General features: G+C 42.8%; 1 protein-coding gene across 1 annotated transcript in view; it reads right to left on the reverse strand.

The window, feature by feature from the left end:
• The window catches only part of UBR3 (ubiquitin protein ligase E3 component n-recognin 3), a 149,202-nt gene that overhangs the window by 52,095 nt on the left and 82,495 nt on the right, over nt 1-14,612 (reverse strand). The window contains exons 24-26 of the mRNA XM_073646979.1: nt 9,356-9,444; nt 835-984; nt 32-165 (exon numbers count right to left, since the gene is read on the reverse strand). Of these exons, the coding sequence (XP_073503080.1) occupies nt 32-165; nt 835-984; nt 9,356-9,444 (373 nt within the window). The remainder of the gene's footprint in view (nt 1-31; nt 166-834; nt 985-9,355; nt 9,445-14,612) is intronic.

Raw genomic sequence — 14,612 nt, forward strand, 5'->3', positions numbered from 1 at the left:
AACGTTTGACACCCAGTAGCCCAACACTCACATCTTTGAAATGGCGCTGTAATATGGTGAGCCTGACGTCGTGCGCTGCGGCACACGTTCCCTCCAGATATATCTGCTCCTCTTCACTGGTTGGAAGCTTCTTTGGCTCAGACAGTTTACGACGGTGTCCCAAAACTAAGAAGAAAAAAAAAGTTTGGAAATAATTAAAGCAAAAATATACAAAACAATTTAATGTCCTTACAGCCATTCATATTAATTGGCTAAAATATATTTACTTTTTTAAAATTTTATTTTAATTAAAGGGAAGTGTTTTTTAAAAAATAGATTTTCCGCCGTACTCCAGTCTCAAAGCTGCCTGGGTCCTCCACTTCTCTTTATGAATTCTGCTCGGTCCACAGCAGAGGTAGTAGTTTGACGTGATGGTCACCCATAGGGCCACTGATTGATTGCAGTGGTCACTTGTCGGTCCAAATGGGAGTGGCGGGAAACTGGCAAGTAATACTTGTTTCAATATTTTACACCGGTTTGAGGATTTTGTTTTAATTTTTACAAGTGGCCAGACAACCCCTTTAAATAAATAAAATCACACCATGTAATTTGTTGGTAGGAGATAAAACTCTAGGTCCCAGTAGACAAAATAGTTAACGAGTCCAAACATGGCTGATCTAATCCGCTACAAGGACTGGATAGATGAAGCCTCTTTGCTATGCCAGTATTAACACTTATCTTGAAAAAGAAGGTTAAAAAAAGAAAATCGTAACATTGAGTAAAAAGAACACAAGGAACATATTTCAGTATATTAAGAACTGGCTTTTTAGGGTTTGTAGAGAGGACGTCACTTACCAGATGTTGCTTGCAGCAAAACCACCAGCCCGATGGGACGGTCCTCCGTGGACGGGCCACTCTGGCCACATATTACACAGTCGTACGTAGGTTCGGACACTTGCTGTTCGGATGACGCTATCTCCATAGCAACATCAGATTCGGGTGATTCTGTTAAAAAGAATATTTAAAGTGAATCAGAAAATTACCCGACATAATAATAATTGTAAAGTGCTGCAGAATATGTTGGTGCTATATAAATAAAAATTAAGTAGGGACATATACCAACAATATAAACAACACAATGTATCACATTTCAACTGTTATAGGAGTGAGGTTCCTGCTCGCAAGCTTACAATCTATATGGATATGGGGACACAATAGGTAGAACATGGTCATCAGCCAGTATCCGTCTAAGGGCAGTTACCGTGTGCTAATGGGTGCATGGAGCATGTGGAGACAGATTAATACGCAGGGGCAGATTAAGATTAATATTTAGGAGGGGACAGGGGAGAGTTAGGTTGGTGAGTTGAGGTGATAGGCTTGTCCAAACAGATGTGTTTTTAAAGCACATTTGAAGACATGGGGACTAAATATTAGTCGGATTGTTTAGGGTAGTGCATTCCAGAAAACTGGTGCGGCACGAGAGAAGTCTTGGAGACGGAGGTGCGAGGTTCGGATTAAGGAGGATGTTAGTCTTAGATCAGTTGCAGAATGGAGGGCACGGGAGGGGCGATAGACAGAAATGAGGGATGAGATATAGGGCGGTGCAGAACTGTGGAGAGCTTGGTGGGTGAGAGAGAGGAGTTTGTATTGTGTTCTGTGGTGAATGGGTAACCAGTGCAATGACTGGCACAGGGTAGAGGCGTCGGTGACGCGGCCTGATAGAAATACGACCCTGGCTGCTGCATTCAGAATGGACTGGAGAGGAGAGAGTTTGTTTAGAGGGAGACCAATCAGAAGAGAGTTGCAATAGTCCAGACGAGAGTGAATGAGAGTGACAGTAAGTTTTTGCAGTATCAAAGGTGAGAAAAGGTCGGATTCTGGAGATGTTTTTAAGGTGCAGGTGACAAAAGAGAGTGAGTGATTGAATATGGGGAATAAAAGGAAAGTCTAATATGACTCCAAGACCGCGAGCTTGCTGATTTAGAGTTATGGCGGCACCAACCAAGGAAATTGAAAAGTCAGGTATAGGTAAGTTAGTAGAGGGAGGAAAAACAAGGAGTTAAATTTTGGAGAGATTCAGTTTCAGATACAGGGAGGACATGATGTTAGAGACCGTGGACAATCACTGGTATTTTGTATTAGAGTGGGGGTGATGTCAGGAGAAGAGGTGTATAGTTGGGTGTCATCAGCATAGAGATGATACTGGAAACCAAATCTGCTGATGGTGACATCTTTATTGTACGCAGAGAAGATATGAAAAAATAATAGGATATAAAGAAGTAATAAAAATGTAAGAGAAGCTTAAAAGGGGTTCAAGATTTTCTCACCTACACAGGACAGGTGATAACTTATTGATGGGTGTGGATCTGACCGCTACCGAATGGCTGAATAAGGAACTTTTATACCTATTGGATTGGAGTGAAAAGTGCTCATTGCACGACCATTGTTGCAGTCATTCCCTGCTGCATTGCTGAGCGCTGCACTCCACTTTTTCCAGCGGCCTATAGAGAGTGAATGGAGCAGAGGTCGAGAGTCCGACCTGCTGAACCATTTTGTAAATGGGGATTGAAGTTCCCTGTTCTGCCTAATTTCAAAAGAGTTGGTCTTAGAGATGACCCGCTTTACATTGCAGCAGCTGGAAATGGAGACCAACAGATCGATCATGGTGAGCCCAGAAAATTTTGCAGGGTGGGTGGGGGTTCTCTAACCAGAGATCTGTAGTATTACGTAATAGCCATTCATGTACCATATACATACAGCAGGTGAACCAGATGTCAATAATAACCCATCCAATCCACACAGGCAAAGAAATCAAACCACAGATGTCCATAAATTATGTGTAATAATGAGAAATGACATAGGGAAAAAGTATTGAACACTGTTACTGAAATGTATTTAATACTTCGCACAAAAGAGTTTGTTGGTGATGACAGTTTTAAGACACCTCCTGTATGGAGACACTAGTCGCAGGCATTGCTCAGGTGTGATTTTGGCTCATTCTTCCACATGAACGCTCTTCACATCCTGAAGGTCCTGCGAGCTTCTTCTATGAACTCTGAGCTTTATTTCCTTCCATACATTTTCTATTCGGTTCATGCCCAGTGACCGGTTCAGCCATTCCAGCAGCTTTACTTTCTCTCTCTGAAAACAATTGAGAGTTTCCTTGGCTGTGTGTTCAGTATCATTCTCTTGCTGAAATGTCCACCCTCGTTTCATATTCATCATCCTGGTAGTTGGCAGCAGATTTTTAACAAGAAGGTCTCAGTACGTTTGTCCTTTCATCCTTCCTTCCTTCAATCATATCAGGTTTGCCAGTGCCGTATGCTGAAAAACAGCCTCCCCACCATGAGATTCCCACCTCCAAACTTCACTGTTGGTATGGTGTTTTTGGGGTGATATGCAGTGCCTTTTGGCCTCCAAACATAGTGTATTATGGCATCCAAAAAGATCAATTTTGGTCTGATCTGACCAGACTATATTCTCCCAATATTTCACAAGCTTGTCTAACTGTTGTGGAGCAAACTTTAAACGTTCTTGAACATGCTTTTTGTTCAACAATGGAGTCTTGCATGGTGAGTGTGCATACAAGCCATGGAGGTTGAGTGCATTACTTATAGGTTTCTTCGAAACAATTGTACCTGCTGGTTTCAGGTCTTTCTGTAGCTCTCCACAGGTGGTCCTTGGCTCTTGGACAACTCTTTTGATAATGCTTATCACTCCTGTCTGAAATCTTGCGGGGAGCTCCTGGTCATGGCCAGTTCATGGTGAAATTATGTGTTTCCACTTCACAATTATAGCCCAAACAGTGCTCACTGAAACCTTCAGTAGTTTAGAAATTCTTCTGTAACCAATGCAATCAGTATGTTTTGCAACAATAAGGTTGTGAAGGTCTTGAGACAGCTCACTGGGTTTACCCATCATGAGATGCTTCTTGTGTGGCAACTTGGTAATGAGACACCTTTTTATAGGCCATCAGTTGAACCCGCTGATATTATTTTTCACCAAGTGGTAGGATTGCTTTCTAATTACTGATAGATTTCAGCTGGTGTCAGGACTTTCCAGGGCTTTTTGTACTTCTTTTTCTTCATGTGTTTAATACTTTTCCCTGTGTCATTTCTTATTATTACACATCACTTAATTTAAGGACATCTATGGTTTGATTTCTCGTCATTTGTTGGGGCCTTTTGAATGTTTTGGTCGTAATATGGATGCAGAATTGTATCATATGACGGCCATGTGAAACCAGCTTTAATTTGTCCAAATGCTTTTATTTATTACATTTATGCTCTCCCAAGAATGGACATGTTCTCAATAGAAAGAATAAAGAAAAAAGCCAACGGTTTGTCTAACAAGCATGTTGAAATCGGACATGTCCCATCTGAGAACTGTAGCTCAGCTATTAGGCTGAGTTCACACGATGCGTTTTTCATGCGTTTCCGCGGCGTTTTTGCAGTTGCGTAAACGCCGCGGAAACGCATGAAAAACGCATGGTAGAAGGGCAGCAATGTTCCCCAATGGAAATCCGCATGTGCTGTGCCCATGATGCGGATTTTTCCGCAGCGTAAACGCTGCGGTCAAAAATCCGCAGCATGTCAATTAATTTTGCGGAAACGCTGCTCTTTTGCCGCCATTGACTTGCATTAGACCGCATGGAATCCGCATCACTGTATATGTTGATGCGCTTTTCATGCGGTCTAATGTGCGGATGGTACCCGGGTGTGGATGAGAGGACTCTCATCCAGACCAAGGTACCATTAAAAAAAAAAGAATAAAATAAAAAATATATATATTCTCACCTTCTGACGGCCCGCGCTGCGTCCTGCCGGCTTCCCGCGCACTTCGCGGTTGAATGAAGGACCTTCGCTGACGTCAGAGTCATGTGACGGGTCACGTGACGCTGACGTCGGAAGGTCCTACAGTCTTCACTGCCGGCAGCCGGGACCGATGAAGCAGGACACCGGGGGCCATCAGAGGGTAAAGTATATATTTATTTTTTATTTTTTGACATCACACACTATATAAATCCATGCCGGCTGCATGGATTTATATAGTGTGAAGTTGACAAGCACTTTCCAAGTGATGCTAAAATCGCTTGGGAAGCGCTTGTCAACCCGCATGCGGAAATGAAAGTGAAGACCGCTTCATTTCCGCATGTCCCTGGCAGGAAACCGCATGTACAATCCGCATGCGTTTTTTCCTGCCAGAGAGATGCAGAAACGCTCAGGAAAAAATCCTGAGCATTTCTGCATCGTGTGCACATACCCTTAAAAAAGAAAAATGAAAAGCTTCATCCCTGTGCTACTCAAGAGCAGTTCCCTGTTTCCATCTACCTGCATGTTGGTGAGGGAGTCGGGTGCAAAACCCCGATTGATCTGATGGGGATGATCTTCGGATAGCGAAAAAAAACACGAGTAAAGGAAGACATCACCCGCCAATATAATTCGTACTGTCAAGTTTGCAAGAAGTCAAAGAATTGCGTGACCATAAGCATGCCTGAAACTATCGATCTCGACAGCACGTCGTCCTGTGCTGCCGAGAACATGCTGTTCTAAACGCACAAAAGTGCCTAAACAAGCCATTAAATGACTGCGTGAGCCACATTTACCACTTTGCTGGCTCCTTAAGTAGTGACAGATCTGTTAATAACACTCAATACACAGTTTATTTCCGATCTATACGGAGCTGGCGGCCGACACAAACAATAGGCGGCGGCGTTGTGCACCGCGCATTATTGACCTCAGCGGTTATAATGTGAAGCGTATGGTTACTCTGTCACAATGAAGGGGGAAAAAAAATCCCGTGATTGTAACAAGTGAAGGAGAAATAATGTGTTGTCACGCCGGGGTGACTGCTCTGTGACGCAGATTTCCGTGAACTACATTATCTGCTGATAACAGCTCTAACCCTCCATATAAAGGATCAGAGTTTCTCCGTGTTTAGATGAATCTTGGGTTATTTCCAGTCTCGTTCAGCGATATCTCGTGTGGCGATGCAATTTTTCACCCACTTCTACTTATAATATAAATATAACTTTCCAGCTTGGCAGAGATTCCTCGGAAAAACCAATGAATACAGAACAGCGAGTGGAAGAAATCACACCGGGACTGGCAATAAGCAACGTGGCGGCCGAAGCTTTGTATGTGCATGATCTGCATATCCTGGAACAAGAAAGGTGGATGGAAACATTTTATTTTCAGTAGCATTTTTATTATTTCTTTTAATCCATCTTTCTTAAGAATCACTCTTTGGAAGCCATGGTCAGGGAGGAAAAAAAAAAAAAAAAAAAAAAAAGAGAGCTTTTCCACTTCAAGGGTTATTTCCATTTTCATATACTGATATTCTCAGATAGCGCTTCGCTTTTAAGCAAAAATAAATAATTACAAGTATTTCTGTAACTTACCGCTTATTAAAATTTGAGATATTAACACTTTTGTTTACATCTCGTTACCTAGGAGACCGACCACCTCTGCGCTGAAAGCTGGCCGGGATTACGAGTTAACAGGACTAGGCATCTCTTTAGGGGAGCAGTTTTTTGGACCTCACATGGACAGGAGAGGCACGAATTGCAGCCAATGCGCTAATACAAAAAAAAAAATCTCTGCAGGCACTATTAAATGGGGGTATTCCCATCTCCAAGATCTTATCCCAATTTGTAGTAGTAATATTCGCAAATAACTCCAATTAGAAATGTAACATAATTCTTCTGATTTGCAATTTTGCTTACCCCATGTGCAGGGCAGTGCAGTAGCTTACATATCCATGGTTACGACCACTAATAACTGTCACTATGAGTGGTCGGAACCATGGATAACTAAGCTACTGCAATACCTGCACATGGGGAAAGACAGAGCGAATCAGAAGAACTATACTACATGTCTAATTGGAGGTATTTGCTAATATTATTATTATTATTACTACTACACCTACTACATATTGGGATGGGACCTTGGAGATGGAATACTCCTATAAGATCTGTTTTACAGACCAAAGTAGTGTATGCAATAAAAGTAAGTTCCTGCACCCATCAGCAAGAGCTGCACACGCAAACAAGTGGCCTGGTATTTTTATACAGTTATCTGAATTCTGCCTTAAAAGTGTTTTCTCAAGTTACACTTTCAGAAGTGTGCCGCTCTCGGTCTCCGGCTTGCTACTTTGCCGGAGTTGGTGCCCTCCTGAAGATTGACAGTGCAAACCAGCACCATGGTCGCGTAGCAGGTCCAAACTGTGCCCTCCATCAGCAATCCGGTGCAAGAAGGCTATAAAGAGTCTACTGGCACCACTCCTTGCTGCAACTCCATGGGGGGCGCTAACTTAGTTTTCAAGAGTGCAGCTCGTTGTCTAAGGGGAATTTTAATATGGGGTAAATTTTAAAGTTGCTTATTTTTTACAAGCACTTTGCAATTTTACCACATTTACAAACTTGAGACAACCTCTTTAAGAAGATCTACCCTAAGACCGCGTTTTCACGTCCATGTTGTAAGGTATATAAGAGGCCAAGTTCAGATCGGGCATTGCATGTTAGTACACAGACAGTGAATGTAAACTTAGGAGTGGATCTTTTAATCGAGGAGGAAGGTGTAAAAAGTTGTACAATGCAATTCGCCGCTGCCAGGACTGCAAGGCCAAAGATGACGCAGCTCTCTCTGCCCCTCTCACAGCAGGTTAGCAAACTGATGGAAGCTTTTTCAAGGGTTCATATAGATTAGCACAACACCAATCCCTTTACTTCCCTGAGAAATAGGCTGCCATAAGAGGTCTCGTTCTCCACTCTATATACTGAATACACCAGCAATCTTGTCCACAGCAAGCGTGCACGTGTACTTGCTCACTGAGCCTTTGCTGCCAGTCCCGATGTCTGTTATTGTCTGCAGATCTGAAGTCACTGCAGCCAAATCGGTGAGCTGATGGCACAAGCCAATGAACTCACTGATTGGCTGCAGCGCTATTGCCGTGACATCAGCACTGCAGACCATAACAGAGACCAGGAGCAGCGGCAGATACTCACCGCTAGACTCAGGAAGATTGAACTTTTACCGTTGCTCCCGATTGTCTGGAGCTCAGAAATCACTTTAGCCCAATCAGTGAACTAATGTCATGAGCTAATGAGCTGAGTGATTGGCTGCAGCCCTGTTGACGTGACATCACCTCTGCAGACTATAGGAGCAGTGGCAGAGACTCTGCGCTGGACCAAGGAAGGTTGAGCCTCCCGTTCTGAAGTCACTGCAGCCAAATCAGTGAGCTGACGGCACGAGCCAATGAGCTCACTGATTGTCTGCAGCGCTGTTGATGTTACATCAGTGCTGCAGACGGCAACAGACACCGGGAGCAGTGGCAGAGACTCCGCGCTGGATCCAGGAAGGTTGAGTAAAGCACAGATTGCAGCTGGGGGACAGGTGTTTTCTGAAAATAAAAAACCCCTTTAACTAAAAGGAGAAATCAATGAACATTCTAAAATTAACACTAAAATATTCCAATCAACGACACATCCAAAGCAATAAAATACAATCTACAATAAATTGGTCCTATATTAAAAGAGTAGGGGTGCCCCGCTGCGGAGATAATAATTTTTTTTTCCTTTTAGTTGACAATGTTTTCCATTTTCCATGGTGCGCCCGTGTAGTTGAGGACGCACAGCTTGTCTGACGGGGTTTCGCTGTGCTAAGTAACTGTTCCCCGATATGCCCCAAGGCTCTATTTTCCTTTGCAAAACATTTTAGGTCAAGAAAATTCCCCTATCGTCCGAGGAGCTATTAGCAGACTAATATACCTTGCCCGGGCCCAGCAAGACGATCCTCAGAAGGCCAGCAAAAACTAATTTATTTTTCTAACCGGTTTCAATAAATGACAAGTGTTCGGAATTTTGTGTCACCTCGGTTAAAAAAAAATAAGTAAAAAGGAACTCGGAGCTTGTTCCCTGCAGCAAATTCGCTGAATAACGGAGCGTGGTCCTGCAGATTTGGGTTTAGGAGGGATCCAAAACTAGAGCATTTATGTTCAGGTGCTTCGGATTTACCGGGGAGGGCACAAAGTGGAGAGATTTGTAAATTTAAGCAGTTTTATTTTTGTGTTATTGTTGCATCTATGGAACAACAATCTGGCAGTTTACTATTAGTAACGTGGCCGGGTTATGATGCACATTTCTATTCCGTCTGCACAGTGTGACACGCTGCCATAATGTGATGAATGGACTCGGCCGGGAGCTCCAGAAGCTGTTACAGCAATTAAATCGGACGCGCACCAGATTAATCTCGCCATTTACTAGTATAAACTGCAAAACAGATCTGGCTTAAGGTGAAAAGTAATGATGAACGCAAGCAAGACTGTGCTGAAGAGGGAAAGATGTCACATACCAAGAGCGATCATTCATAAATCTTACCAACATCCATTGCCGTTTCCATAAAGCTTTTCTGTCTTGAAGCAAACTCGGCCAGTAACTTCTGCTGCCTCTCTCGAGCCTTCTGACGTCTGGGGTACAAAAGCAAAGTTTAGGTGTAGAAATCTATGCAAATGACATGTTTTTATTGTTTATTTGCTTCTTAAATGTAACTTTCTAAGTCTTTGCTACAAATTTTCTACCTTTATCTAGTTCAGGGTTCTGCAAAAAAAATATGTTACAAATCCATCAGCGCCTTTACTCTGTTATTGACTCTCTCTTTTCTCCTTCTCCCTTCTTTTAGTGTTAGGAACAGCAGCAGGGAGGGCATTGTACAAAAGAGCTATAGCTTAAAGGGAAGAAAGCATTTAATGCTTTATGGAGAGCAGAGGAGGAAAAAAAAGGCTATAGAAGAGAGAAAAGCACATGGAGAGAAAAAGGTGTAATACTGGGAGATGTGATGATACATTAAATAAAATAAGATAGCAGAACTGTGGATTCACACAGAGTTCACATCCAGCCTGTATTACTGGGAAGGACACTCCAGCAACAGACATCTACATATTGGATCAATTGTAAGCATAAATTTTCATATCAGGGGTGACAAAGACACTGGGAGGTGGAGATACGGGTGGGGCGTACTCACTCTACCCTAAGCTATATGTACATAATTACTTTTTAATTTATTTGTGGGCTCGCTTTATCTGCATTCAGAGTGCACTGGCACTAGTCCACTTTGTGAGCTCGCTTTATCTGCATTTGGAGTGTACTGGCGCTAGTCCACTTTAAATGCAGATAAAGCGAGCTCACAAAGTGGACTAGTGCCAGTGCACTCCAAATGCAGATAATGCGAGCCCACAAAGTGGACTAGTGCCAGTGCACTCTAAATGCAGATAAAGCGAGCTCACAGAGTGCACTGGAACTAGTCCACTTTGTGGGCTCACTTTATCTGCATTTAGAGTGCACTGATACTGCTTGCTGGCACACACAATTTTTACACTCTTGCACTTTGTTTATTTGGAAGTCCCACACTATGAATTCTTATTAGTCGGGTATTAGTGTTTTTTCTACTGTTGGTATAATGATCCTGATCTACTATCATTTTTAACTTTTTTTTTTTTATTGATCATGTATTGGTTTTCTGTTCTTGGGACCATGGTATCTATTTATTAATAATATGTGGGCAGTAGTTAAGGGTATTTCTGTCTATTAGGACAATACCCTGTATATATTTTTCCTCTTAAAGTTTTTATTCTTTTTTTTGTGCTTGTGTTAATAAAATTATATACTTATCTAAGAAGCCTCACCATTTTGTACGAATCCATTTTTCTTGTTCAATTTTATTTATTTATTTATACGTGAGGAATAACAGGACCGGCAGCTCAAATTTCTATAAAACAGATGCCCCAGATCGGTTAATTTATGGTAAATACAAAGATTTAAGGGTTTGCCCCCTTTTAAGATACAGGCTGCATTCCCATGTCCATTTTCATGGACCGCTTATGGGCTGCAATTCCCCCTGACCGTGAGCAAGTCTCCTGACCAGAACTAAAAAGCCTCATGGTCGTACATGACGTGGATCGTTTGGGTCAGGAAATCAATTACCCTCACCAGGTCCAGTTACAAGTCTCGACAGCTGCTCCCGATGACTGTTCTTGCCTGCAGCCCTGACGTCACGTTGACAACGCTGCAGGCAATCAGTGAGCTCAGTGGCTCTGGCAGAGTTGGTGACACAAACTGAGCTTGTTGATTGGCTGCAGCACTGTGGACAATAAAAGACAATAGTAGCGATGGTGGTGACTCGGCGCTGGACCTGGGGAGGGCGAGTAAAGTTCAGTTTGTTTGTTTTTCCTAAAATAAACTGCAGCCTGGGAAGAGGGGCTTTCCAAACCCAGAAAACCCCATCAAACAATCAAAATCTTGCTATAAACCCAATGCTAAACAGATCCGCTCTAATATAATCCATCCGACGCTGCTACAGAGCAATCATAAAAAAAAGGAAAGATCAATGCAGCATAATGTACATTTATTCCCCAATATAACAGTATATTAATTACATGCGCATTGTATTATCGGCAGTAAATTACACCATAAGCAGAAGAGATATTGCAAATATAAAACTTCTTATGGGGAGAGAGATTACTAGAAAACAAACAGCAACTACAACACGAATAAAAGAAATACACCATAATGGCGCCATATAAATTAACAGCGTAATAAAGTGACGCAGAAAATTAAATAAAAGGTGCAGTTAAAAAAAAAAAAAAAGGTGTAAAAAGGACAAAGACTTAAAGAGGTATTTCCATCTCCAAGATCCTATTCCAATATGTAGTAGGTGTAATAATAATAATAATAATATTAGCAAATACCTCCAATTAGAAATGTAGTATAGTTCTTCTGATTCGCTACGTCTCTTTCCTCATGTGCAGGCATTGCAGGACCTTCGATATCCATGGTTACAACAACTAGCTGTCACTATCAGTGGTCGTAACCATGGATACCCAAGGTGCTGCAATGCCTGCACGTGAGGAAAGAGGCATAGTGAATCAGAAGAACTATACTACATTTCTAATTGGAGATATTTGCTAATATTATACCTACTACATATTGGGATAGGATCTTGGAGATGGGAATATCCAGTTAAGGAGGAGCTGTCTGGTCTCCTGACAGGTCTATTAAAGAGAACATCTGTATTCATTATTTGAAATTCTGGATCATCTTTCCTTAAGGACTGTGTTGTGCAAAATTAATGACTAAATTGACAAATGGGTGTTGCCAGTAAGGGGGTGTGTCCCCATACATTTTAACACTGTCCAATCAGTGCTGATAATGTCATTTTTTCCTTCCCATAAATTTCTAGGCGGAATAAGAGGAACCATTCAATTAAAATGGAATGATTAGTTTTTGGGGAACACAAGTATTTACTAAATTATCAGGATGGAAAGGAACCATTCACACAAAGATCAGAAATTAATTAAAAGAGGTAGGCCATCAGGGCAAGCTTTTCCCATAGGCTGTATTCAGGTGTATGGGCGGCAGAGGGAAGCGGGCTCTCATCCATTAGAGACAGATTGGGGAGTCTCCAACAAACAGAAAACTTTGCACTAGTGAACATAGGCCATTCATATACTACATGGACGTCCATATATCTGAATAGACCCCAGGTTCTCCTGGGAGAAAGAGAGAGCAAAGTGAAGGGAGCTCCTGGTAGCATACACTGCAAGGACAACTAAAAAAAAAAAAAAAAAAGTTACGGGAAAAAAATCATCTATCGGTCAGGGGTCTCGGAGGCTGGAACTACCTTAGCAATCAGCTCATTGCCATTGCTAGTTCCCATATAAAAAATGTCTGAAATGAGACCATGCCTTTAATAGACCCCTGGCTCCAAACATCGTAAGGAACAATGACAGACTTCTGAAGTTCTAGTTCTGTTGTCTGATAACGCTGCATAAATAGCTGTTGGCGGTGGCCGGATGTAAACAATGTACGGTGCTGAAACTGCAACTTGTAGTGGCCGCTGCCGGGCACTGGAGTTCAGCTCAGTCTCTTAAAAGGGGGACTTTCACCAGGTTTTTGCTACCTAATTGAGAGCAGCATACCAGCGATGCTCGCTGTAGATTTGATTAGCAGGAGATCATCACTGCAGCCATGTAGTCTTCCATATTTCAGGAGTTCTGTATAACCCTGTCCCCACCACTAGCTGGCAGCTTTCTGCCTATGCACAGTATATGCCACTACATGTTGTATAAGGCTGTGCTGTTCTAGCTCTTTTCCATGTTTACATTCAGCTACTATCGGAGCCAACAACAGTTGACTGGTGCGGGTGCCGTTTGGTGGACTCCCACTGATCGGATGACCTTTCGCAAAGGATAAGTCGGGACATCCCTTTGTTGATCATAACCGCTGTGTCTACAAAAAGAAGCCATTTACATGAAGTTTTCAGCAACGACACAATCGGCGCCCCCAGAATCCATAGGCCTTACGCTACGGTCATACATCTATGTGTCGTGGTCCGTGACAAACACACCGGCCGGGGGCCAAAAATCAACATCCTCAGGCTGCTGGGTTTAACTCCGGAAACCCGTGGCCGTTCCGTGCATCATGCCCGTACTCGGTTCGCGACCAACCAATGTGAGAATACGGCCTTAGGGTAGACTCACATGAGATCTTCTTACCATAAATGAGGCCTTCATAGTCACTTTAATGGAGGGATTCTGGGGGGGGGGGGGGGGGTGGAGGGAAAGAAAGTCCCTAATACCAGCGTTCCCTCTGGAAATCCTATAAGGATGTGATATGTGTGGTGCTCTGCTGCCGCCATGTCCTTGTGTGGCATCGGCACTTTATATTCACGCATTTCGCCATCCAAGTTCCGCTTCAAGTTAACCGGGTCTGACTGTAAATAGAGATCCCTAATAAGAGGACATAAACCAACTGTGACAGATTCAGTGCAGCTCAGTAATTTTCCGTGATGGCTCACGGGGATGAGACGCTGAGGCTGGGAAAAAAATAAAATTGTGAGGCTTCGCAGCCTTTCCTCGAGTGCCGGATCTTTGTTTCTATGGCGACAGAGCGTCATTCGGGTAATGCCACCTTTTGTCTTATTCTGCAGGTCGCAGTCGCTGCAAATGGCTCATCATGGGGCCCTTATAGGCTGCTCCATCTTCATTACTAGAAAACGCGACTTGAAATCTAGGGGGGCGGGGGAACAAATGAAGGTGGCGATGTGGAAGCTGCGTGATGGCGGCAAATTAGATTCATCTTCATTCAGAGCCATCAACAACTAAGGCGATCTGCGAATGTGTCACGGACCTGGCAAACAACAGGTCTGCGATGTGGCGGTGGAAGCTGAACCAAGAGCAGAAGGTGAAAGAAGTAAAGGAAAATACGGTGCAATGCACTATAGAAACCGCCATCCAAAAACTGGATCTGGTAGATGCAACAACCACTATTCTCTAATTACGTATGATGGGAGACATTGGATTTTAAAGTTTAAAGTTTTTTATACCTTTTATTTACTTGCTAAATTAAACATCTTCATTAAGAATTTCCTTCCATTTTGATGCTGTAGAGTCTGTGCAGCTCCTCCAAATGACAGGCTGTGCTGCTGCTTCTGACAGTTGTTGACAGTGGCTCCTGTCATTTCCTCCTCTCACCGGAGTACAGAAGCAGGTATCCGTAAGGTAAGGTATGATGCCGTAAGGTATCAGTGAGGAGGGATAAAGTTTACACACAATTGTGCAAAGCAAACAGTGTTAGTGAG

The sequence above is a fragment of the Phyllobates terribilis genome, unplaced genomic scaffold (assembly GCF_046119375.1).
Source record: "Phyllobates terribilis strain yellow unplaced genomic scaffold, ASM4611937v1 Scaffold_9__5_contigs__length_417890890, whole genome shotgun sequence".
NCBI classification, from domain to species: domain Eukaryota; kingdom Metazoa; phylum Chordata; class Amphibia; order Anura; family Dendrobatidae; genus Phyllobates; species Phyllobates terribilis.